The sequence below is a fragment of the Numida meleagris genome, chromosome 3 (genome assembly GCF_002078875.1).
Source record: "Numida meleagris isolate 19003 breed g44 Domestic line chromosome 3, NumMel1.0, whole genome shotgun sequence".
Taxonomy (NCBI): Eukaryota; Metazoa; Chordata; class Aves; order Galliformes; family Numididae; genus Numida; species Numida meleagris.
The window spans coordinates 34,702,784-34,725,400 of record NC_034411.1 but is presented as its reverse complement, the minus strand read 5'-3'; the positions used below and the strand labels follow the sequence as shown (position 1 = coordinate 34,725,400).

The following is a 22,617-nucleotide window of genomic DNA, read 5'->3' as shown; positions in this document are numbered from 1 at the left end:
GCCATGTCGTCTCTGTGGATGTTTTTAAGATTGAAAAGTACCAAGCCCTGACCAAAAGGATAAAGGCCTGAGCACCCTGGTCTGACCGCAGTGCTGACCCTGCTTTCAACAGGGGATGGACAAGGAACCTTGTGAGGTCCCTTCCAGCCTGAATTGTGATGTAGTCTTATAACCTCTGGAGCCATTTGTCAGATTCTTCTAATTAAATATGGGTTGTTGTCATGGGTGAGTCCCTTCTGAGAGGAATAGAGGGTCTGATATGCTGACCAGTCTTGACCCATTGGGAAATCTGCTGCCTTTTGCTCTCCTTCACATTGCCCATGCCTTGTTGCTTGTCTGACAGCAATTATTAAGACAGTATCAGCTGCCCATCTCAGGACGTCATTTTTTATCACAGGATTTGTTGCCCTTGAAATCAGCACTGGCAAAACTTGTCAATAGTAAGGAGAAGGACTGAGGCATTTGGTTTTAGGGCAAGCATGGCTGGGGATGCTGGAGGCCAGCCAGGGCTGGGACTGGAAAAGGGAAGCTATGATTTGTTATGTTCTGTAATATACTGTTATCATTGTGTAAAAGTGGGAAGTGTAGTCTCAACGGTAAGGCATCAGCTTGGCAGCCAGTTTTCATTTTAGACATTGTAAGAGGTATTGGGTAAGTCATATAATCTCTCCCTAGCTGAACTTTCCATCTATAAAGTCAGAGTAATTACAGGGAATACCTGTCTTATCTACCTGAACTGTCAACTTTTTGTATCACTAACTGATGTTTGTGCAGTGTCTGTTACTATGATTCTGATCAAAATCGGTGCCTACAAACCTCCCTGCCATATCACAAAGTTCTCAGCCTTCAGGCCTTCTGTTTCAAACTGTACACTCAGGTCACAACTTTTAAACAGGTCAGTGTATAGCAAGTGTGTTTGTTTCCATTGAGCACAGCTCTGTTTCATAGTGCCTCACGCCATGATAGGCTTGATTGTAAAAATAACTGTTGAAACGTTTGGTCTTAGTGTTGGAGGAGTTTTAGGGCACATCAGTGTGAGGTGTGGGGACTAGGTTCATTTAAAAGCTAAATAAAGATGTAGGTTGAAACAAAGCAGATTCTCCTGATTAACCCATTTTGAATCCTGGGGCTATTTTTTGGCTTAATATAGTTCTGGAAGCCAAGAAGATGTTATTCATCATGCTCAAAAGATTGATCACAGCATTTATATCCTGAGGCCTGAATCTTGAAGTCCTTATTCAGACAGAACTCCCTTTGAAGTCAAAGGGAGTCTGCAGAGGATCTTCAGAAATAGTGGTGTACTGGCTCACAAGGCACTGTAAAAACCTTTTAGTCTCTGTAAAAGAAGTCTCTTCTGTGGAAGATCTAGCAGAGATGTACAACCAGCATGCAAGTTGTGCCACTGAAATGACCAGAAACATAAAACCATGGGAGTGGGTAGTTAATTCTTGTCTGTATTAATGCAAGCAAGACTGAGCAAGAGTTAGGAGACAGAAATTTCCCATATTATTCAGACTATGAAAGGTCAAATGTAGGGATGCCACTGCACGGAGGCTTAAAATTACTTCTTTGTGCTGTTATCCAGAAACACTGCAGCCATAACACACATGTATTCTTTCTGTGACTTCATATATTAAAAAATTCCTTTTATCCTCAACTCTAATTATTACTTTCAGAAGCCATTTTAGAACAGGCCCTTCTGTTCCAAATACCTCCCTAAATGATAGCATGAAAGGAAAAAATATGAAATAACTTTCTTTCAGGCAGAGGAAAGTCTTATTTCCTGCCAACAGCAATGTCTTTCCTGACAAGGTAGCAGTACGTGCAGAACGAGCCCTAAGCTTCATGTTAAGGTTTGTAGCCATGACGCCCCCTGGAGACCAGCCTTGTGATTAACATAACTTGAGTGGAGTTTCCAGGTTTCCAGAGACTTGGTCTTAGAATAGACCTGCAGCATTTGAAGCTATCTGAGATCTTTGACGTTTGCAAGTTGTCCAAGTTTAATGCATTGCAATAGTTTAAGTTTTACAGAGATGGAATACTAAGGATGTGGTAGAATTCAGGTGGAAGCTAGTAGCACAGGCTGAATTTTAGCTTCATTTTAATTTATAGTAACACACTGAAGAAAAAATCAACAGTTTCTGTTTGCACAGTGAAGCTGCACTCAATATTGCAGAGACAAAACTGAGAAACCCATCAGTAGCCAGTTTTCAAACTGTGGTAAGTTATTGCCTTGAGAAGCAATGTCATTCTTCACTGCTCCCCCCAAACTGAGAGTTGCATAAAATTCAGCTCGAATTTGATTGAAAGCTGAGAACCTATCTCTAGTACTTTGAGCTTCATCAGATTCTCAGAGTTTGTTAAACTAAACTGCAGTTTTTTACTGTCAGCTGTTGAGATTGTCAGGAGAGAACTACCTGACAAAGTTTTATGACTAGTGGGAAGCGGAACACTAAAAATAGAGGGCCTTCGCCTCAAGCATAGGGAGAGAGGAAAGGAGAGAAGGAGAGCAAGCTGCCCCTGCTTCACCAGAGTCAGAGGACATATTGCAAGGTGTAGCTGCTCAAGATGGCTTTCATTCAGTTTACAGAGGCTGTCTTGATTCTGAGGTTTAGTTGTTTGAATGTAGTTTGTTTTTTTTATTGAGAGTTTCCTCTGGTGCTTCCTCATCTGGAGGCACAATGCATTGCTACTCTCTTCTTCCTTTTCTATTACGGAAGCACTATGAAGCTCAAATTGGGAGTAGTTTCATGACAGTGTGTGCTCTAACAACAAATGCTATCTATTTTAAGAACACATAAAATGCAAGGGAGGGTAGGGTGTTGATAAAAACCAGTTACATGCTCTTTTTTGTAGTTCTATCATTTTATTTAATTGTAGTAACTTACAATTTCTATTACAAGTTATGAGTTTCCTCTGTTGCTCCTTTACCAAGATAGGTTTGTTTTTGATGTCATACTGAATACTTATACTGAAAGCATCTATAAAAATGTGTTGGAAACAGAGATATAAGGAACTTTTCATAGCATGTAACCATTGGTTTTACACCAAGTGAAGACAGAGGTTCTTCCTCCTCATTTCGTACTGGCAATGTTTGTGTTTTCACAGAAATCTTCTGGTCCATTTGGATAGAACTGGGAGGCCATGAAGAAAGGGGACATCTGGAAATGTGTCATTTGGATTTTCTCATATAAATAACTGAAACATTGCTGTTTCTCATATAAATAACTGAAACTTTTTTTTTTTTTTTTTTTTTTTGCGCCTTCCCAAACAAGAAGGGATACAGTGCCTTCTGGCAAAGTATCATAAAGTTGCACTGGTGAGATCTCTGTGAATTGTTCTCACTAGAGAAGCAAAGGCTTTACAGTGATACAGTCACAGTGAGGAAATGATAACAGAATGTCTCTGTCTCAAGACGTCCAAACATAGAAGCTTGAAAAAAAAGATCTACAATGGATGTGTTGAACCTGTACTCCTTTTACATGCAGAGTTCACTCCCAAGAGAGCTAATATCAATCACAGCTTACAAAGAGATGAGCTCAGGAAAAATATTTAAATTCAGAGAACAAATTCTTCATACACAAATCAAGATGGGGAGTAAAGTCCAATTAAGTGGCAAGGGCTTGCTGAATAAGATCCCTGGAAAATGGGAAGAACTGACACCTACATTCAAAGACTGAGACATGCAGAGAAACAGTGGCTTCCTCGGCTAAGGTAGCATCTTTTAGAGATGAGTAGCCATGGAAATGTCAGTAAAAGGAATGAATCTGTACGGAAATTCAGATAAGAGGGGGAAAAATGTTAACTGGAGAACCCTTCAGGGGCAAAAATATATGTATTACTCTGTCCACAGACATTTATTGTACAAGTGATTTTTTTTTAACAAAATACGTTCTCACTGACATCTACGAGAAACTATTTGGGGCAAATAATTTGTAGTATCTCTTTTACGGTGTTGCCACAGTTCTGAATTTGCGAATGCCCTCATTTTAGAACATACAGTCAAACTTGCTCTCAGTTCTCATTTAAGTAAGAAATAAGAAATAATCTGCCCTCCTCCCTTCTGACAATAGCTTAAAAAATAGTAAGAACAATCTGAAAGCAAGTAGCACTGGAAGACTACAGCATGCCTTTATAATCACAGTTAATGTGTCGTATTGCCCTTTGTGGGAAGATAAATTCTGATTTCTGCTGTCTAAACATGATTCACGTTTCTGTAATCAGTGAGGTCTATGAGGTACATCATCAGAAAAGACAGATGAACAGTGATGGGGAAAGGACAGGTGTTCTCAGACACACACACAGCTCGCCTGGCCTTTTGAACAGCTGGCAGAGAACCAGATCTATGAATCAGCTAATGAATGTATATCAAGAAGCATGAGAAGAAACAATGCATTCATCACTGCTAAAATTTAACTTTGTAACTTACCTTTCAGCAATGAAAATTCATAATGAGGATAATAAAAAGGGCAACAGAGGAACATTCTTCTCCCTTCTTTATTGGAATAACTTGCTGTTTGTCCAGCACTTATGTGCACCGACCTGAGACCATCAACTTTGCTTTCCTTTTGTTATGCTGGGTATAGACCATAAGGTAAAAAGTTGTGCACTAAATGTCTGTTCTGCTGATGAAATCTTTAAGCCTTACAACAGTTGTTTCAAAACAACAGATAAGATTCTGTTTGCATGACATTTTTTAGATAGGTGGATTAAATGACTTTGTTCAGAAATGGCCGTCTTCGCTCCCAGCTGATCAAGGAGAGCAGTTTTCTGGAGACAAAATCTCTACCAGAGGCAAAATAGGGCAGTATGGTTAACCTACCAAATTTCATGATATTGTGTAGATCTCTCTCTCTCCCCACAGCCATGAAAACCTTGGCTTTTAGTACTTTTGTTCCTTTGAGTTATCTTTGCCTGTCCTGATTGCTGCGATGTGCCAGACCCAGCCCATGCAGTTAGCAAACCAGCAGCGCCAAAATGCTGTCTCATCATATCCAATCTGTCCTCACACTGGTTCATTCAAAGGACATTGTTATTTCCTGTACTGAAAGACCAAGGAGCAAGCTGTGCCTTCTTCAGTTTGGGTCAAAAACTCATATGCATGAACATACCTTTGACTGCCATCTTCCTCATCCTGGAGAAAATGCCAAGCTCTGCAGGAGTTCTGGTGGCGTCAACAGCATACTTTGGATGCCTGCTAATTACAAAAGTCTGTAGAGCCGCCATGCACTGCTACATTCATAGATTAGAAACAGTTTCTGCTTTTGCAGAACAGTCCTTCAATTACTCATTAATTGGGGCTTCGTGTTCCACTTTCTTGGCAAGGTCTGTGCTTGCCAATCCAGGGGTCAAAAAAAGTTATTTCCTTGTAAGCAGACTTTCCTAGGACAGATCCTTCATATTTATTCCTCTTATTGACATTTTAAAGACCCTAAAAAGAAAATGGGCCTGAGAAGGAAGAGGGGCAGTTTATGCTCTTTCTAGCTACAGATGTGATGTCAAAGTGCACCTACAAACAAGTGGCATTCAAATGTCATGTCTTGGCCCTAGCTTCTTGGTAATTATTATGAATTAGAAAATGAAGGTCCTGTTTAAAAGAAAGCAGCTACATACCTGATTGATGATAGCAGTCAGAAGAATTTTAGGATTAGGCTTTTGTTCCAGTAAAAAAAAATAGTCTTTGTGATTGTGATGTGTGCAAATGATCCTCATTTATGAAGACAAGAGTGGTAAGGTTCTTGAGTTTTAAGAATTGCTCTTATCACTATTCCATGTAGCTAAAGCTCAGAGAGTACGTCTGAGAGAGAACTGTCTTGAATATCTAGGATGTTGAGTGTACTTAGCTGACTTCAATTATGTGGTCCATTAAAAAAAAACATCTCTTTGGCCCATTTGCACAAAGGAGTGTGAATGAACCATTATTCAAGACTGGTTTACAGAATCATTATTGGTAATGCTTAAAATTAAGAGATGTATAAAATAACTACTGTATGTATCTGTAATGATTTCATGTTTCACTTCCTAAAGTTTTAATACCTCCTTAGTGAATCTGAATACAACTGTAGTGCCTAATTAACCCCAGTTTTGTTTCTTTAGTATGCTATAAACAAAAGAGAATCGGGTGTCTAGGCAGGTAGGGACCCCTTAATAGTAAACACTTCAACTTAGAAGTACATGTTTTTATTTCAGCGCTGAAAATGGTAAACACAGCGACACACAAAGAAACACACACACCTTCTACCAGGTTCCCGAATGCCATCAGGAGCCTGCAAGCTTGTAGCCTTCATTCCATTGCAATTATTTGTACATTGTTATTTGCATGGCAGTTAGTAATTCTGAAGACGCCATATGGGCCTGGCTGCCCATTCTTTTCCAGATTGATTTAAACTACCTGTAGAATTTTTTTTCCTGTTTTTTCAGAAACTCATTCAACAAAGCCTCTTTAACTCACATGGACCCCCAAACTCATTAACTAACATCTAAGCAGCTCCCTCAAATACTTCCTTCAGAAGTTGCAACTTTCCTTTTGAAGTCTAAGAAAATCTGTTCCAGTCAAGCACGTGAAAGGATGTGAACAACAGGATACACCTGACATGCACACAAAAAATGTAAGTCATCTGCATTTGTCAACAAAAGATATTTGCTTTCCAGAAAATTCTGAGAACCACCTTCCTGACAGGCCAACCTTTGCTAATGGGAATGGTGTGGCTGTCTGACAGGATAGGCTGCATCTCCTCCATACAGGCTTTCTGAATGCAGCTTCACAGCAGGACAGTTTCAATGTTAGAAATTTTGGCAGTACTCCTTCCAGGCCCTCTGGAACTTTCTTCATCCTTTTTAGCAATGAAAATGCTTTCTTCCTGATAACTACATCATCGTGAAGTCCAAATATGATGAAGGCTCTCTGAATAAAACAGACTTGCATATATTCCTTCCCAGTGATCCTTATATCTACTCTTAAAACCACCCTGAGGCTGAATACAGCTTTTCCCAGAAAAAAAGTCAGAAATGTTACACTCTTCCTTTTTCAGATTAAAAGCCTATTATGCTCCAGAAATGCTCTGTTTCTCTTGACATATTCCACTCACTGGTTCTAGTTTGTTCATTTATTTGTATGTAAACAACCTAGCAAAGATACAATTGTCATATGCTCACAAGTGAATAACAATGCAGCAAACACCCACCTCCCACTGGCAACAAGAACACAGATCAATACAAAATCACCTGAGCCTCTGGGACCCAAAATGCATCCTGTCTTCCAGCTGCCTCCCCAGCCCTGCTCTGATCCTGCTAGTGAATAATGAAGCCCCAGCTGTTCCCAGCAGTGCAAGATGCCCTTCCATACACACTCACAGACACAGAATCTTACAGCTCCAGGGTACAGATTCCAGCTCTTCTCAACCAAAAGCCTGTTTCAGTTTGTAATCTCATTATGGAAATAACTGTCTGAGCTTATTGGCATGTAAAGCTTCTAAGTAAGCTTTACAATTATGACACGTCGTCACCTAGCAATGTTCATTCTAGAATATTGCTCCATATTTTCAGAAGAGAGTAGCCCCGGCTGTCTGTGCAGCATTTCATACTGAATACCTGACTGCCATCCAAAACTTCTTGGTCATCTGCTGGCACTGTGACTTTAAGAACTCCTGCAGCATCAACCACTTTCCAGACTCTCATTCCACCTGTGCTAGGAGGTTTGGACAAAATTATTTGTTGTAAATTGATGTAATTGCCTCGGTGCAGGTCAGATATTGTGCGATGAAGACACCAGTGAGACTTAACATTGGTTAAAATGGCCAATATGAGTAATTGCTTGGGTGAACATTTCTTTAATATGGACAAGGTGAAATAAGCAAATTAAAATTTAGGAGATTGTAAATACTCTGAAGAACTTTCTATGCATAAAAGACATCCTGATGAGTCAGAAGTGAGATAAATCTCAGAGAGAGTCAGTGAGGAGCAATGGGGGACGAGGGAGACTAAGAGGATCTGCCTCCTCTTCCACCAGCACAGTTTTTTTGCCAAGCATCCATCTTTCTACACTGCAGTCATGCCTGCTACATTAAATTGACCTTGTCAAGCTAATGCAGCTTTACGTCTGAATGTTGCCACCAGCTTAAAGCTGACCCACTCTAGTTGAACTTGCTGCACCTGCTCACACAGAAGTTCAAGCTAAATGGGCACAGGCTGAAGGACTACAAGGCAGCTTTAAATCCAAATAACCATCCAAGAAGGTTGTGCTGATTTTATCAAGTCAGTTTGAACTTTCAATTATGTTAAATTGATAGAACTTTCACGAGTAGACAAGCCCTCTCTAAAGAATGAGAGAACCCATTTTGTTAAACTTGGTAGCACAGGTAAATGCATTCCACCCTGCCAAAGCTTTCCAGCATGTAGGAAAAATTACCTGTCAGTTGCTGCCAGCCAGCCTCAAAAACCATGTTTGTGTTATTAGCTGCCAAGGTTTGGGACTGTTTTCCTTCTGTCGTGGTATTTGACAGAATAATGATTGCTCAGAAAAGAGCCACGTCATGAAGGCAGTGGGCAAGGTGCTGAGCACAGCTGCTCCTTGCTTGTGCTACTTCCAGGGACAGAGCACAGCCTGGGGTGCAGCCTGAGACCCCCTAAAGCCTGCCCTGACACAGTGCAGCATTGCTTTAGCCAAGCCTGGGTATGCAGACAGACTGTGGGAGCTTGGAGTTCATCTATGCCACATTGACTTCTGTGCTCAGTGACAAAACCGCTCATCTGTTTAAACCTGAAAGACGCTATTTGCAAAGCAAACCATGCTCGCTAGGAGCACCAGCCTCATGGCATCCCTCTGAGGAGCATGCGTGCCTTACTCGTCTTCTGCACTGAGCACTGAGTTGTGCTCACCAGTCTGAACATCTGCTGGGGGACAGTTACAAACACTGCAGTCCTTTGGGTCTAGTCATGAATCCTGCTGGACTCTACCAATGAGTTATTTGTGTAGTCAGAGCAGGAGAACATGAAAAACTGCAAGAAAATTCATTGTAGTGGACAAGAAAGGGCAAAGAGGGTGGCTATCTTGGCCACTAACCTGCATTCACAGAGATGCCAGCTGTAGCCATGACTCTGCCTCTTCAGCTGCCAGCAAGCTGAAGAGAGTGATGCAGGGACCAACCTGTGACTTTCAAGGCAATAGGAAACCAGAGGCATGTAACAAAGAGGTAAGGAGAAATGGCAGGCAGATGAGTCAGTCCATCATCATCCCTTTGTGGTTTCTTTATAAAGAGTAAAATCAGCGTGGAGTGAGGTACAGCAAAGCGAAAAGTGAAACATTAAAATGTTTTGAAATCTGCATGCTGTAAGGTACACTTTTAATCCCAAACATGGTGGTAAAGGAAATGTATGAAATGTTTGAATAAGTGTTGAAAAAGAGTTTCAGATGAAAAAGTTACTCATAGATCTGGTGTGCCTACTGTTAGAAAAATCTCAGGAACATACTGGGGCGAGACCTTTGTCTTTACTTATCATTAATACAATTCTCTGTTGGTCAAGCCCAGATACATTCACCACAGCTTTGCTGAGCAGCAGAAAAGAAATGCCTGCTGCCTTCTATGTAGTGTTTCTTTTAAGGCATTTACTCATTCAGTACTATGACAGGCTAGGGCCTGTGATGCCAGCAGACCATGTTGTTGGTCTGTTCTGCTAGAAATGATTCCTGCAGCAAGAAAGGATTTATCATAAGAATGTGATGATATAAATACTTCAGTGTTTGTTTCTCAGGGCTGCCTGTTCACTTCACTGTGTTATCTCTGCTTACCCCTCTTCCACACCATCTGTACCACTTGCCTGAGTCCCTGGCTCCTAGGGCGAAGCACACACAGTAGCTTTGCACTTGCTTCCCTCCAACAACTACTTTGCCGGTTTTCTAACTTTGGCATATTCTGGTATATATTCCTTCTGTTGATAACATTATTTGTTAATACCATGAATGCCATCTTCTCTCCTCTCTATCCGAAGAAGATCACTGAGTATAATTCTTTTGGAAGACACATTTTTCCTTGGCTCCTGAGACAGAAGAGTCTTTGAAGAATGTTTGAAAGGACTCCTTTTCCTCCTGAAATGTCCAGCCAGCCTTTGGCATTTGAGAAAGCACTGCTGGCACTGCGCTACAGCCAAGTCTAGCAGCTCAGGCTGCCACGGGTGCCCTCTGCATGGCTCCTCTGGCCGAGGCAGCCAGCAGCCAGCTTCACTGGGGGCTTCGGTCACAGCCCACAGATGCAGGATGCAGCTACAGCATTATCCTAGAAGTGACTCCACCAAGCCCAGCGCAGCAAGCAGCTGATAGCTTTTCAGAGTGCCTGCAAAGGCAACAAGAGTTTCCAGATGAGAAAAGACTTACATCTTTCTCCTATTGATTGTGACTCCACTTGTTGTTACTCCAGTACTTTCCTGCTCTGTTGTTGTTTTGTGTAAAAATTGGTATTGGTAGGGCTTGGCACTTTGAGAGTCACAGGTACTCACTGTTGTTTTCATTTTTCAGACATGTCTTTAGTTTGGAGTTGCAATGAATGCTGATTGTGTCTGAGTAACACAAAATGGGATTCTGTCAAATTTCAGTATTTGAATTTATGAACTTAACACCAGTTGGCTGCAGACTTGTCATTGCAATGCATCCCACTGCACAGAATGACTGTAAACTTCTCCATGCAGCCCTGCTTTGTGAGTATACGTACATGCATCCTTTATTACTTAGGAAACACATATCAATATTGTATTAATAAGTAGGCATTGATTTGCTACTGAGAACATAAAGATTTATGAAAGTAGGCAGTGCAGTGTGGCAGAAACTATGAAAGAGGTTTCTAGAAAATCTATGAAATGCTTTATATTTGAAATATAGAAGAAAAATTCCTTTCCAAATAAATCCAAATAAGACAGTCTTCTGTGAATAATAAATTTGTTTTGAGTATTGAGCAAAGGCAAGATTTAAGGGCACCTAATTTGCAACAGACTGTGAATCTTGGTCCAAATTTGAACACAAATGGCTTCCTTTTATATTATGGAGAGATTCAAGGAAGTTCCCAGTGGACTGAGGAAAGTGCAGGCTAAACACCTGTGCAAGAACCCTGAGGCGAAAGGGCTAAGCTAAGCAAACAGGGAGACATGCCCCTGTCAGGCAGACAATAAAGCATTCTGGTAGTGTTCAGAGTAGGAAAAAGTGTTTAAAATGTGGTGATGCAGATCTGTTGGTAACAGCAAGAAGTGGAAGTTGTAATAACGACCATTTAGAGTGTCCCTTATCTGTGTCACCCCTCCCAGAACTAGACACGGTAACAGGGCACGAGACGTACATGCTTTCCAGTGTCAGTACTTTTTATGCTGACACACAAGGTAAATCTTGAGACTGGCATAGACGTTATGCCACAGAAAATAGCTCAGAAGCCAGATCATACAGAGGAAATGCCCAGTCTTAATTCTCCAATGTATCATACTCAAAAGTTGTCAAGAGCAAGTAGAAGAGCGCACTCCAGAAGCCTGGCGTATCCCAGGAGCATATAAAAGAGCATTACGCACAGCATCAGAATTACAGCTGCAGTCCCTATGTCTGATTTCCTCCTGTACTGCATGAATCCTTACATCCTGCAGAGTACACAGGCTGTGGATATGTGCTTCTGCTCTACAAAAAGATAAAGGACTCGACATGTTCTTAACAGAGCTTTTCACTGACATGATCCTATAGTTTGACAAGGAAATGGGAATAAGAACTGGAAAGATTTTTAGAAAAGAAATATATTCAACTTGAAAAGTCCTGCCTGGTGGTTTTGTTTGTGGACCTCAATAGTTAGCTGTTTCTATTAATTCTTTGTCACTATTACTACAAATGCCTTCAATATCCTCTGTCCCCCAGTGGCCTCCAAGTCATTAATATTCCGCTTTAAGCAAGTATCGGAGCTGTCATGCATTTCAAATCTCCCCAAGGAAGCTGTTTAAAATTGTAAGTAAGACCTATACTGAGACTTATTAGCAGCAAACTTGGAAACAAATTTTCTGGGCGGGCAGTGATGACTCTTCAAGTTACAGTTGCTGTCACCTTTTGAATCCTGAGATTTATTATAAATGTGAGTATCTCAAAGGATTTCTTTGATGCAACCAACGTTTCCAGCTCTCATAAACTGCTGTTTATTGATAGAACCGGGCTTGTGCCAGAATCTCAGACTTGAGTGATGAAGCTGAACTTCAAGGTTACATTCAGTTGCACCCACACAGTGTGATATATGCAGAAGAAGTCCAATGAAAGCAGCAGTGGTAGCACAACAGAGCAAACGTTTGGCTGTATGGTGAAGAAACTGGAAATCTGCATACTAGCTAAAAGACAGGTTATCTTTAGAGGTTGCAGTATCTAGTTGGAGATCAGAGTCCACACCCAGTGCTTTGAAACTGGCTTTCGTCTGAACCTCTCAAGCAATGCGTGCATCCAAGGCTAAATCGCGCAGGTGCTAAATCACCTTACTGAAGCTCAGCTTAGAAAGCGTAAGTCTGCCTGAGCTAGGAAAGATGTAACAAAGGAGGGCTCCCATGTGGGACGAGTACTGGAGACTGTGGCAGAAAGGAGAATCTTGGGCACCCCCAGGGCCCAGTCAGGCAGCTGTTCTGAGCTGCTGGCCTACCTGATGCTAAGGTGCCTTCCGTGACAGCACAAGGGCTGTAAGAGGAAACCTCATGAACTTCTTTCTACACAGGGGAGCCCAATGAGAGGGAGAAAGCGTTGCTCGTCAGTGCTCCCCAGGTGTTAACCCAGAGAATGTGTTCTTGGTAGCTTCTTGCTGGAGTGAGTCTCATACTTTGGCCGTCACAAAATAACAAGAACTGCAGAGCTTTTAGCAGCAAAACATCTCCAGCTGGAGAACTTGGTGCATCTCCCCAAAGTTCTCACGCTTCAGTGAAGCCTTTTTGTCAGTGACTCAAACCGCAGGAAGCACTGGCAGCAGCCACGCGGAAGCTGGCACGGCGCAGCCCGCCTCTGCCGCGCGCCGCCAACGGCCGCCCAACCCAACGTCCTCGCGGCCGCGCTGCCGCCCGCCGCCGGCCATGTGGCCCCCGTGTCGCCCTACAAGCCGGGCCACTCCGTCTTCCCGCTGCCGCCCTCCAGCATCGGTTACCACGGCTCCATCGTGGGCGCCTACGCCGGGTACCCCTCGCAGTTCGTGCCCGGGTTGGACCCCAGCAAAGCGGGGCTGGTGGGCAGCCAGCTGCCCGGGGCGCTGGGGCTGCCGGGGAAGCCGCCCAGCTCCAGCCCGCTGACCGGGGCCTCGCCGCCCTCCTTCATGCAGGGATTATGCCGGGACCCGTACTGCCTGAGCTACCACAGCGCCTCGCACCTGGGCTCCGGCAACTGCTCCAGCTGCGTGCACGACGCCGGCAGCCTGAAGAGCGGATACCCCCTGGTGTACCCCGCGCACCCGCTGCACTCGGTGCACACCACGCTCTCCTCCGGCGGCACCCCCAGCCTGCCCGGCCACCCCCTCTACACCTACGGCTTCATGCTGCAGAACGACCCCCTGCCCCACATATGCAACTGGGTGTCTGCCAGCGGACCCTGCGACAAGAGGTTTGCCACCTCGGAGGAGCTGCTCACCCACCTACGGACCCACACGGCTCTGCCGGGCGCCGAGAAACTCTTGGCCGGGTACCCCACCTCGGGGCTGGGCTCGGCCGCCTCCTGCCACCTCCACCTCCCGCCCGCCGCCCCCGGCAGCCCCAGCACGTTACCGGCCTCCCTGTCCTTGAGGAGCCCACACACTTTGGGACTCAACAGGTACCACCCGTACGGCAAGAGCCATTTGCCCGCGGCCGGAGCCCTCCCCGTGCCGTCCTTGCCGGCTGCCGGACCTTACTACTCCCCGTACGCTCTCTATGGCCAAAGACTAACTTCAGCTTCTGCACTCGGATACCAGTAACCGCGGCGGCCCCTTCCCCTCGCCGAGCCCCCCCGCTCCCTCCTTGGAACTGTGTATTTATTTACTGTATGTTAGCTTAAAGCTGGGAATATAAGTGCATTAATACACCAATGAATCGATGGTATGCAAAAAAAAAAAAAAAAAAAAAGTCTGTGTCCGAAAAAAAAAAAAAAAAGAAAAAAAAAGAAAAAAAATCTTTTCTTTGCAGGTGTGGGGCTTTGGTTTTTTTCTTTTAATTGATTTTTTTTTTTCTCTTCCCCTTCTTAATTTCCCTCCCCCCTCCCCCCCCCAAGAAATTCTTGCATGACTCCCAACACACGAGGGGAGGAACAAAAAAAAAAAAAAAATTCAGATTTCTTCCTCCTCCCCCCTCCTTGTTTATCGTTCTGGGATTCAGTTTCTCTTCCTTTGTGAAGTTAACAGATGTCATTTTTTTNCAGCCGCCCCACAGCGCCCGCGCTGGGCTGCGGGGAGCAGCCTCGCCGCCCCGCAGTGCTTCCCCCACCGCCTCCGGCAGCCGCTGCCACCCGCCCGGGGCTGAGGGAGAGCGGACGCCGTGTCGGCGCAGGGCTCCGTCGTTCCCAAAGTTGTCTGCTCGGGGCTGCCCCGCGCCCCAGGGCTGGCACCGGCCCCGGGTGTGCGCGCTGCTGCCGAGGTGCGGGCTGTGACAGCGGCTGCGCTGCGTAGCGCGAGCGGCTTGGTGGTAACAGGTCTGCTGAGAAACAAAGCTGCCCGCCCGTTCGCCGCCAGAATCGCTGAGCGTGGAAAAGCAGAAGTTACGCGCCGCGGCGCCCACGGGGCATCCCACACCGCTCGGCGCGTCCCGCAGCGCCTTGGCATCCCGGTCACGTCTGCCTACGGAACGGAGCGGTGTGCGGCGGGAGCCTTTGTCTGCCAGGTGTTCGGGCACCTAGGTGGGTGCACAGGGCGCAGCTGATGCGGCCTGGCTACCCGGTGTCGGCTGAGATGAAAGCTTTCTTATCGGGAATGGCTGCTCCGCTATCGGAGCAACAGCCTGGTGAAGTTAAAGCACAGCACAGCATCGCGCACACCTTCACTGCCGGCAGGAATCTGGAAGGTGTGGGTGATGCCTCCCTCGGCGGTCAGAGGCTGCTCTGGGTGCCCGCGGCCCTTACAGCCCCGGTGCAGTCAGGGTGCTACGAAGGTAGCGACGGGAGAGCGGGAAGGTGGAGGCAAGCCCTGTCTGTGCTGCCCTCCCAGCTGCATCCTCCTCGCCTTTGCATTTTGGCTATCGGGGGAGCTGGCACCCAGCTCCTTATCGCAGCCTTTTCTGAGAACGTCGCCAACTTGATTTGAGGAGGATTTGTCGGGAATGACCGTGCTGTCTGCAGGGTTAGACATCAGACAGGAGCTGTAACCAGGTGCGTGTAACCCACAACTGCGAAGCAAAAATCGCAGTTAGAAGGGAAAGAGCAACGGGGAAACAAGTCTGCGGATTGTTATTGTTAAGAGATCCATTTACTATGCCCTTGATTGCAAACTTAATACACGTAAAATTACAACACGGAGAAGAGACGCTTGTGACAATCGGAGATACGGCTTGCTTTCCTTTCCCGGTTAGGACCCTTGTGAAGTCATGTCCATTAAAGCCCTGAACGGAGGCAACTAACCAATAACTGCCGTGGAAGCAACAAGGTTCCCCCCGAGCCCCGCCTGCCAGCTTCAAGAAAAAGGGGAAAATCGGCGGTGTCAATCAGGCGCACCGCAAAACAGCGAGGCCCTCCCCGCAGCCGGCGCGGCCCCGGGAGCGGGCAGAGCCCCGCGCCGACGGGAGCCGGGGGCCGCGGGGCTGCCAGGCGCGGCCGGGCGGGAGGATATTGGCTGCGAGGGCGCGGAGGCTCCTCCCAGAGCCCGGCCGCCGAGATTTTGGGAGGATTTCTTGTAACTCACTTCCAAACCTGGCTGAGGGAAAGAAGTTGCCGTCGTAGCTTCTGCTACGACACTCCCGCACCTCCCCGCAGCCGCCTCGGATGCTTCGCTTCACTCGCGGAGGAGGGCTGCCGCTGCCGGGGGGAGCGCTCCCGCTCTGGATGTGGCTGTTTCTGTGAAAGCGTCGGCTAGAAGGGGCCGGGCGGGAAGACAATGAGGGAAAGCCGGCCGGCCGAGCGCCCCGCTCCCCGGCATTCTCCCGAGGACTGACGGTGTTCGGCGCTCAGCGTTGAGGCGGCGGCGGCGGCGCCCGGCGCGGGGGCTTCCCGGGACCGACGGTTTCCTTCGGCTGCTGACCGGGGGGAGCCCACCCGCGGAGCCACCATGAATTCGGTGGCTGGGAATAAGGACAGGGTTGCGGTCACAGCGCGGAGCAGAAAATACGGGGTAAGTGCGGGCGGCGGAAGCGGGGAGCGCTCGGGTTGCGGGGAGGCGGGCGGGGTGTCCGGGTGCGGGCTGCCCTGACCGCTGCTCCTTCTCCCGCCGCAGGTGACCGAGCCCTGCTCGCCCACCAAGCCCGCCGCCCCCTTCTCCCCCGAGAGCTGGTACCGCAAGGCTTACGAGGAGTCCCGCGCCGGGAGTCGCCCGGCCCCGGAGGGAGCCGGCTCGGCGCTCGGCTCCTCGGGCACCCCGTCCCCCGGCTCCGGCACCTCCTCGCCGGGCTCTTTCACAGGCTCCCCGGGGCCCGCCTCGCCCGGCATCGGCACCAGCTCCCCCGGCTCGCTGGGAGGCTCGCCGGGCTTCGGCACCGGCTCGCCGGGCTCCGGCAGCGGCGGCGGCTCCTCGCCGGGCTCCGACCGCGGCGTCTGGTGCGAGCACTGCAACGCCCGCCTGGCGGAGCTGAAGAGGCAGGCGCTGAAGCTGCTCATCCCCGGGCCCGTCAGCAGCAAGGTGAGCCGGGGGCCGCGCCGGGGGGCCGGGGCACGACACGTGCAGCAGCCGCGCGGGTTTATCTGCCGGCACCTGGGCTCGCCTTTGCCGGTGCCGTCGCTGACGTTTTTAGGGATTGTTTGTGCTGGCTCCTGCTTGGTCTTGTTTCCACTTACCATCCCTTCCTCTTGCTTCCATTTCTGGAGGGTTGCCGGGCTTCGGGAGTATCCGTGACAGCACCTTCAGCTTGCTCCTTGCTTTCCTCTTCCCTTATGTCTTCAGTGGCTTTGCGTTGTGATTTCCCATGTACTTGTTCTTGAGCCTGGTGAGGGGCAGGAAAGCGTGGGAATGCCACACGGATGACGGTGGTCCCATCCCCTTTTGCTCTCTTTGATCCTACAGCATGACTTTACAAAATGGCCCGAGAATTGGCAGCCAGCTTTAGCCATAAGGTACCTGTGGTCTAATGTCCATGCCTTGTGTTTCCATTGAGAGGCCAAGTGTGGTAGGGATCCTCCTGTGCCTCCAAGATGAGGCACTGAAATGCAACGTGAGCCTGAAGGTCATGCAGGAGGCTGTGGCAGACCTTTGCATTGAATCCAGGGTGTTGTTAGCATAAGGACAACCTGGTGGTGGTGTTCTCTTACAAAGAAGTGCTGGATTTCCTTTTTATCAAAGCAGATCAAAAAACACTCAAAGCTGCTGTTGAATAATCCAAAGCATGCAAGCACTTCTGAAATCTGGCCTTGGAGCTAACTGATCATGAGTAGAGGTTGGAAGTCTTTAGAAGGACCATGTTCCCACCAGAGGCAGAAAGCCGACGTATTCTGGAATTCCCTGCTTTTGTTTCATTTTGTGTTGGTTTTTTTTTTTTCTTGTTTGATTTACATGTAAAGATTAAGACTAACGGCACTCCAAGAGTCCCCAGCAGCCCTTGGCTGACCCCATGCTACCAAAATAGTGAGCAGTGGGCTCCTCCATAGCAACCTTGTGAGTGTTGTATTGTGAATTGGTCTACGGCTCCCAGAATGTAATACAATGCGATTTCGTTTGCCCTGTTGGCTCAGGTACTATCAAATGATAATATTTACTCTTCCACTTCAAAGAGTTTTCATTAGCGGTTACGATAAGGAGGTATCGTGGAAAAGAGCTGACTGCTCAGAGAAGGTTCCTGATATTACTCTTGTGTTGTGCTCTCCATTATTTGTTTATATGCTGTTTGTGAGGGAGTTGGTGCTATCCTGAACAGAAGATAGGGTCTCAAGAGCTGGCTTAATTGAACTATTCATGAAAAGGAAAAGGCGGAACGATGAAAAAGTATGGTTTAATAGATTGTTAGCACACAATTGGTTCTCTGGAAAGCGGCTCTGTTCCAAAACCTTACAAATTTCAGGTAGCGTGATGTGGCGGTGTTTACTAGCTGTAGGTATAGATGATAACTTATGGATACAGATATGGGAGTCACCAGAATAACAGACTGGGGATGTAAGACTTGCCGCTTACATCTCATCCCTTGCAAAGTATTTTTATAGAAATAAAAGACACTTTTGCAGTGACAAAGTCTTGTGAAGGATTCTCTTAGTGATAATCATGGCCTTTCCTAAGCCTTCCACAGATGTTCCCATTCTGTTCCTGTTGTTAACTGTCCTGTTCAGAGTTTAGGTGATGGTGTTGTCCAGGCAAATCTTTGTTCACAACAGTACTAATCAATTTTCAGGCTCCCTTACCTTCTGCTCTTTTCTGGAACCTCCTTTCTGAATCTTCCAGTTCTGTAGGGTTGCCACTTACAAAACTGTTGCTATCTAGTGTGTGGATGTAGGGTTAGGGGGAGGGGAGAGGCACGAGTAAGGAGATCTTTGAGGGTTGCTGAGACCTTCTCCCCCGTTCACTGTACTTAATAGTGCTTACAGATTCAATCCTGTTCTGGTTCTCCAGCCTTTCTCATGCAGCTCCCTTCTGAAAGCTACCTGGCTGTGGCTATTTGCAGAAACATTCCTTTCTGTCTTTACAACTGTTATGAACTTTTGGGGCTTGTGAATTTTGCCTTCAGCAAACACAGCCCAAGACAGCGAGGCTTTGGCTTAGGTAATGTAGGATATGAATATTGTGGGTAGTACTGTTGACTTCTTAGGACTTCTTGGTTTGTTGTTGCTGGCATGCACTTGACAGCCTTAACCGTATCTGAGTTGATGTGGGCTCTGCCAGCTCAGCCAGGGCCTGTGCACTGCCTCTGTGGGTGCCTAGTGCGGTTACACAATGGGGTTTCTCTCTGAGGGTGAGGGACACTGAGTCTCTTATAGAAGTGCAAATGGTCATGTATCTTGGGAAAAACTTAATTCTGTTTCGGTACAGGCTGGAGTCTACCATGCTAGCATTTTCTTCAGGGTACTGTGAAGTATGTTCTCGATTGCTGCTGTGGAAATAGGTTTTAGGGGGTGGGTTGGATCCAGCCACTGAGTAGAGAAGAAAAGGAAACCGATCCTCTTCCGGAGTCTGGTTATTCCCTCCAAACTTGCAAAGCATTTTATGGCTCAAGACTGTGGTGTCCAGCAGTATTATCAATTACATGTGTCCATCTTTATTATTTCTCATGGAACATTTAAAATTTATCAGTCATCTTCTAGTCTGCCAGATCTAGCTAACTTACATGGCAATTCTTCTTGATGTTGTTGAAGACAGACTAGAGATGTCATTAGCATAGTAAATATAGTCACTGGCACCTGTTTCACATTTACATTGTATTTGGAATGGCATATAACTCTGGGAATTGTGTTATGCAGAGCAAGCAGAATGTGAGGGTATCTGAGTTTTCCAATGGGTCTCATAGCAAACATTGGAATCTGCAGTAAGCTATCTGAATGTGACCTTAAATTGATGCTTTCCACTGTGTGTTATCGTGTAAAGGTTTGTATATATCTGCGAAGTGTAATAGTGCAGTGGTGCACAGACAGACCCTGCTTTATGCGTGAAGCTATGTACTGAAGCTTTTCATTTCATATGGAAAAACAACTCTTAACCTGTAGCAAACTGCTGCTGACTAGCTCATTGTTAGTGCCAAGGTGTAGAGCTTTTCAGTTTTAAATAGCAGCATTTTCTCCTAATACAGCAGCAGAATGAAAACATTGTTGTTTGGTTTTTTTTTTGAGAAGGGTATGGGGGATTGGCAAAAGGATGGAAAAAAAAAAAGCTAAAATCTTATTTCTTCTTCCTCTTTTCTGATACAGTTGTGCCTAAATGATGCACAGCAATTATCTGCATACAAGGGGTTGTATTATGAGAATTAAATCTTGTTGTAAACACCATATGAAACATGCCCATGGGGAATGACAGACACAAGAAGCTGGTATAATTGCACATTGTAGTTGGTAACCGAAAGGATCTTAGAGTATTTGGTGACCATTGTGTCTTTTTGTTACAAACACTTGCATGGCAATAAAAACTGTCTTAAATTAGTATCTTAAGCTTTTTCTCAAGCTTTATTTTCGGAAGAGTATCTCAAAGTTTTAGCATAGAAGCTAATGGCATCACACTCCATGCTTATTAGAATTCAAGTGAAATCTTTTTGCCTTAAATTCAAACTTGTGATATCCTCTTTCTTCACTGGAACACTGACCTTGTGGATGTCCAACAAAGAAATGATCATATTTTTAATCAAAAAGTAGTTAGATTTATGCATATCAAATTACATCATGTGCAATCAATCAATTGAATACTAAGAATGATTAGTGCCAAGCTGGTGATTATGTTTTGTTAGTGTAGGATTGAAAAAATCATGAATGCAGCCTTTAAAGCGAGAGGTAATTTGGTTGTGCAGATGTGAATGTCTGCTTTGGTGTGCTGTGATGGGGTCAAAAAGTAGGGATACTAATTTAAGTGCTAGGTTGATGTTGTGAGGGGACCATTCTGGACCCTCTCCTAGCTAAAAAGCTTATGTTTTGAAGTATAAGGGATGGCTGAACTGGTTGAGCAGTCTGGCTTTGAATAGGGGAGGAACTGTGTTCAGGGATACAGTTGTTTGTTTGCAAGGGAGGGGGATTGGAACAATTTACTGAAACTCTATCTCATATTTTCTTAAATGCATGCTGTTGAATTAGCAGTTTCTGTTTAATGGGTGTTAGGTAGTCAAAGACTTGACCAATAATTATTGATAATGAAGAAAGCCTTGAAGCTGGTCTTGTGACTAATAGGTTCTTGCTAGCTCATAGCTACTTCAGAAACAGTGTCAATAGACAGGACAGTAATGAACCCTTCCTCAAAGCTGAGCTAGTGGCAGAATAATGGAATTTCAGTTCTGTCCAGACCTTTAATTTGTGAACAAGCGCAGCTAGGCTTTATGGTGACTTAATTCACTGTGCAAAAATCTCAGGCACCTAATCATTTCATCCCAACTCATTGCAGTGCAGATAGGATTATTGCATTAGAAATGTGATTTTAAATGGCCTGAGGCAGTAATTTGTCAGCATTTGGAAGGATTAACTCCATTAAAGTTTAGGCAATAACAACCGTTCTTTTGTGTTACATCACAGGTCACAATACCAAACATTTAGCATAACTCATCTGTGAATCTTTTTTTTTTTTTTCCTAATTGACTGTTTGCTGGCAAGTTGGGAAAACATAGGTACTTTGTTTGCCCTGGAATTTCAGCTGCTTAAAGAGGTCCGGAGGAGACAAAGAGGTATGCATTCACCTCTGAGAAATGAATGTAAACTCTTTCCTAGAAGCAGCTGGAGGTCACCTGTCTTACTGTCGCGGTGTGAAATGATGTAAATGTTTCTGTCAAGCTTGCAAACGTCTTTGAGGTGAAGGTGAAGATGCTGTATGTTAAAGACTGTTTTCTAGGGAGCTGTTAGCTCTGCAGCTTTCTCTGTGGAATCATAAATGCTCTTACTGAGTGCTCTAGAAATTAGGAATAGACTCATGATTATATCTAGTGAATTGAGACTTTGGTGTTCTTCCTATCAGAAAAGAAAATACTTTCAGGAGACCATAGACTGAGCTATTAGGACAAAAAATTCAATTTTTTCCTCAAGTAAATTTCTAAGGAGGAGCAAAATTTTCATCAGATGGCTCTTTCTACAGAGGCTTGTCTGTGTATCTAAAGACACTGTTCACAAATAGTCAATACTTAGTGAGTAGTGGGCCTCTTAATGGCAAGCTATTAAAGTTCCTTCGAGGTGCTTTATATATATGCTAATAAAGCTGCGCTGATATCTAAAATCATCTTTTATCTGTAGATAGTTTTATCTCTCTGGAACTTCAAGTTGCAACATTAATAGTAATCTTGTATAGTAAGTTTACGATTTTTTGTGTATAGCTTTGGAAGGGAAAGGGAAGGAGATAAGACAGTCCATTCTGAATTCCCCAGACAGCGTTAGAGAAAGTGTCACACATTACTGGTACAGACATGGGCATTTAATGGGATTCATGCTGATGCCAGCAGATTATTAGAAAGCTGCAATGCTGTTTATATAGGGTTGAAAGACATCTGCAGTTTTGCCACATCAGCGGTACATAGGCTTTGACATCATTCCATTGGGGTGCTTCCAAGCACTGAACTTGCAGCCTGCCACTGCAATGAACTTGACTATCTTGATCTGTGTAATGATGTAGTAGGAACTGCAGCATCTTGTGACCTGTGCTCTGCATGTCAAAAGTGTGAGGGATGTTCTAACTTAAAATACCAGCTTAGATCTTAGTGAAATGTCATGCTGTAACTTGAGAGGTATGTATGTTAGTGAAGTGTTGGAAATACAAGCGTGTGGGCTTCCCGTCTGTGATTGGATGAGTAATTCCTCTTCTACATCATTTATTGCTGAAGCTGCAATTTAAGAGCTAACCCTGACTGTAGAAAAGCAGTTTGCAAGTTTAC

The 22,617-nt window shown here is 45.4% G+C and overlaps 2 protein-coding genes across 2 annotated transcripts in view; both read left to right on the top strand.

Annotated features, from left to right (window-relative positions):
- LOC110395708 (zinc finger protein 703-like) lies at positions 12,195-14,113 on the top strand. Its single transcript, XM_021390440.1, is given in 3 exon segments — positions 12,195-12,212; positions 12,944-13,036; positions 13,038-14,113. Coding segments are annotated over 3 exon segments (1,002 nt in total). The 3' UTR covers positions 13,929-14,113.
- Positions 14,387-22,617, top strand: part of KIF26B (kinesin family member 26B) — a 295,598-nt gene continuing 287,367 nt past the window's right edge. Inside the window, exons 1-2 of the mRNA XM_021391286.1 lie at positions 14,387-16,265; positions 16,368-16,769. Of these exons, the coding sequence (XP_021246961.1) occupies positions 16,203-16,265; positions 16,368-16,769 (465 nt within the window). The 5' untranslated portion in view covers positions 14,387-16,202. The remainder of the gene's footprint in view (positions 16,266-16,367; positions 16,770-22,617) is intronic.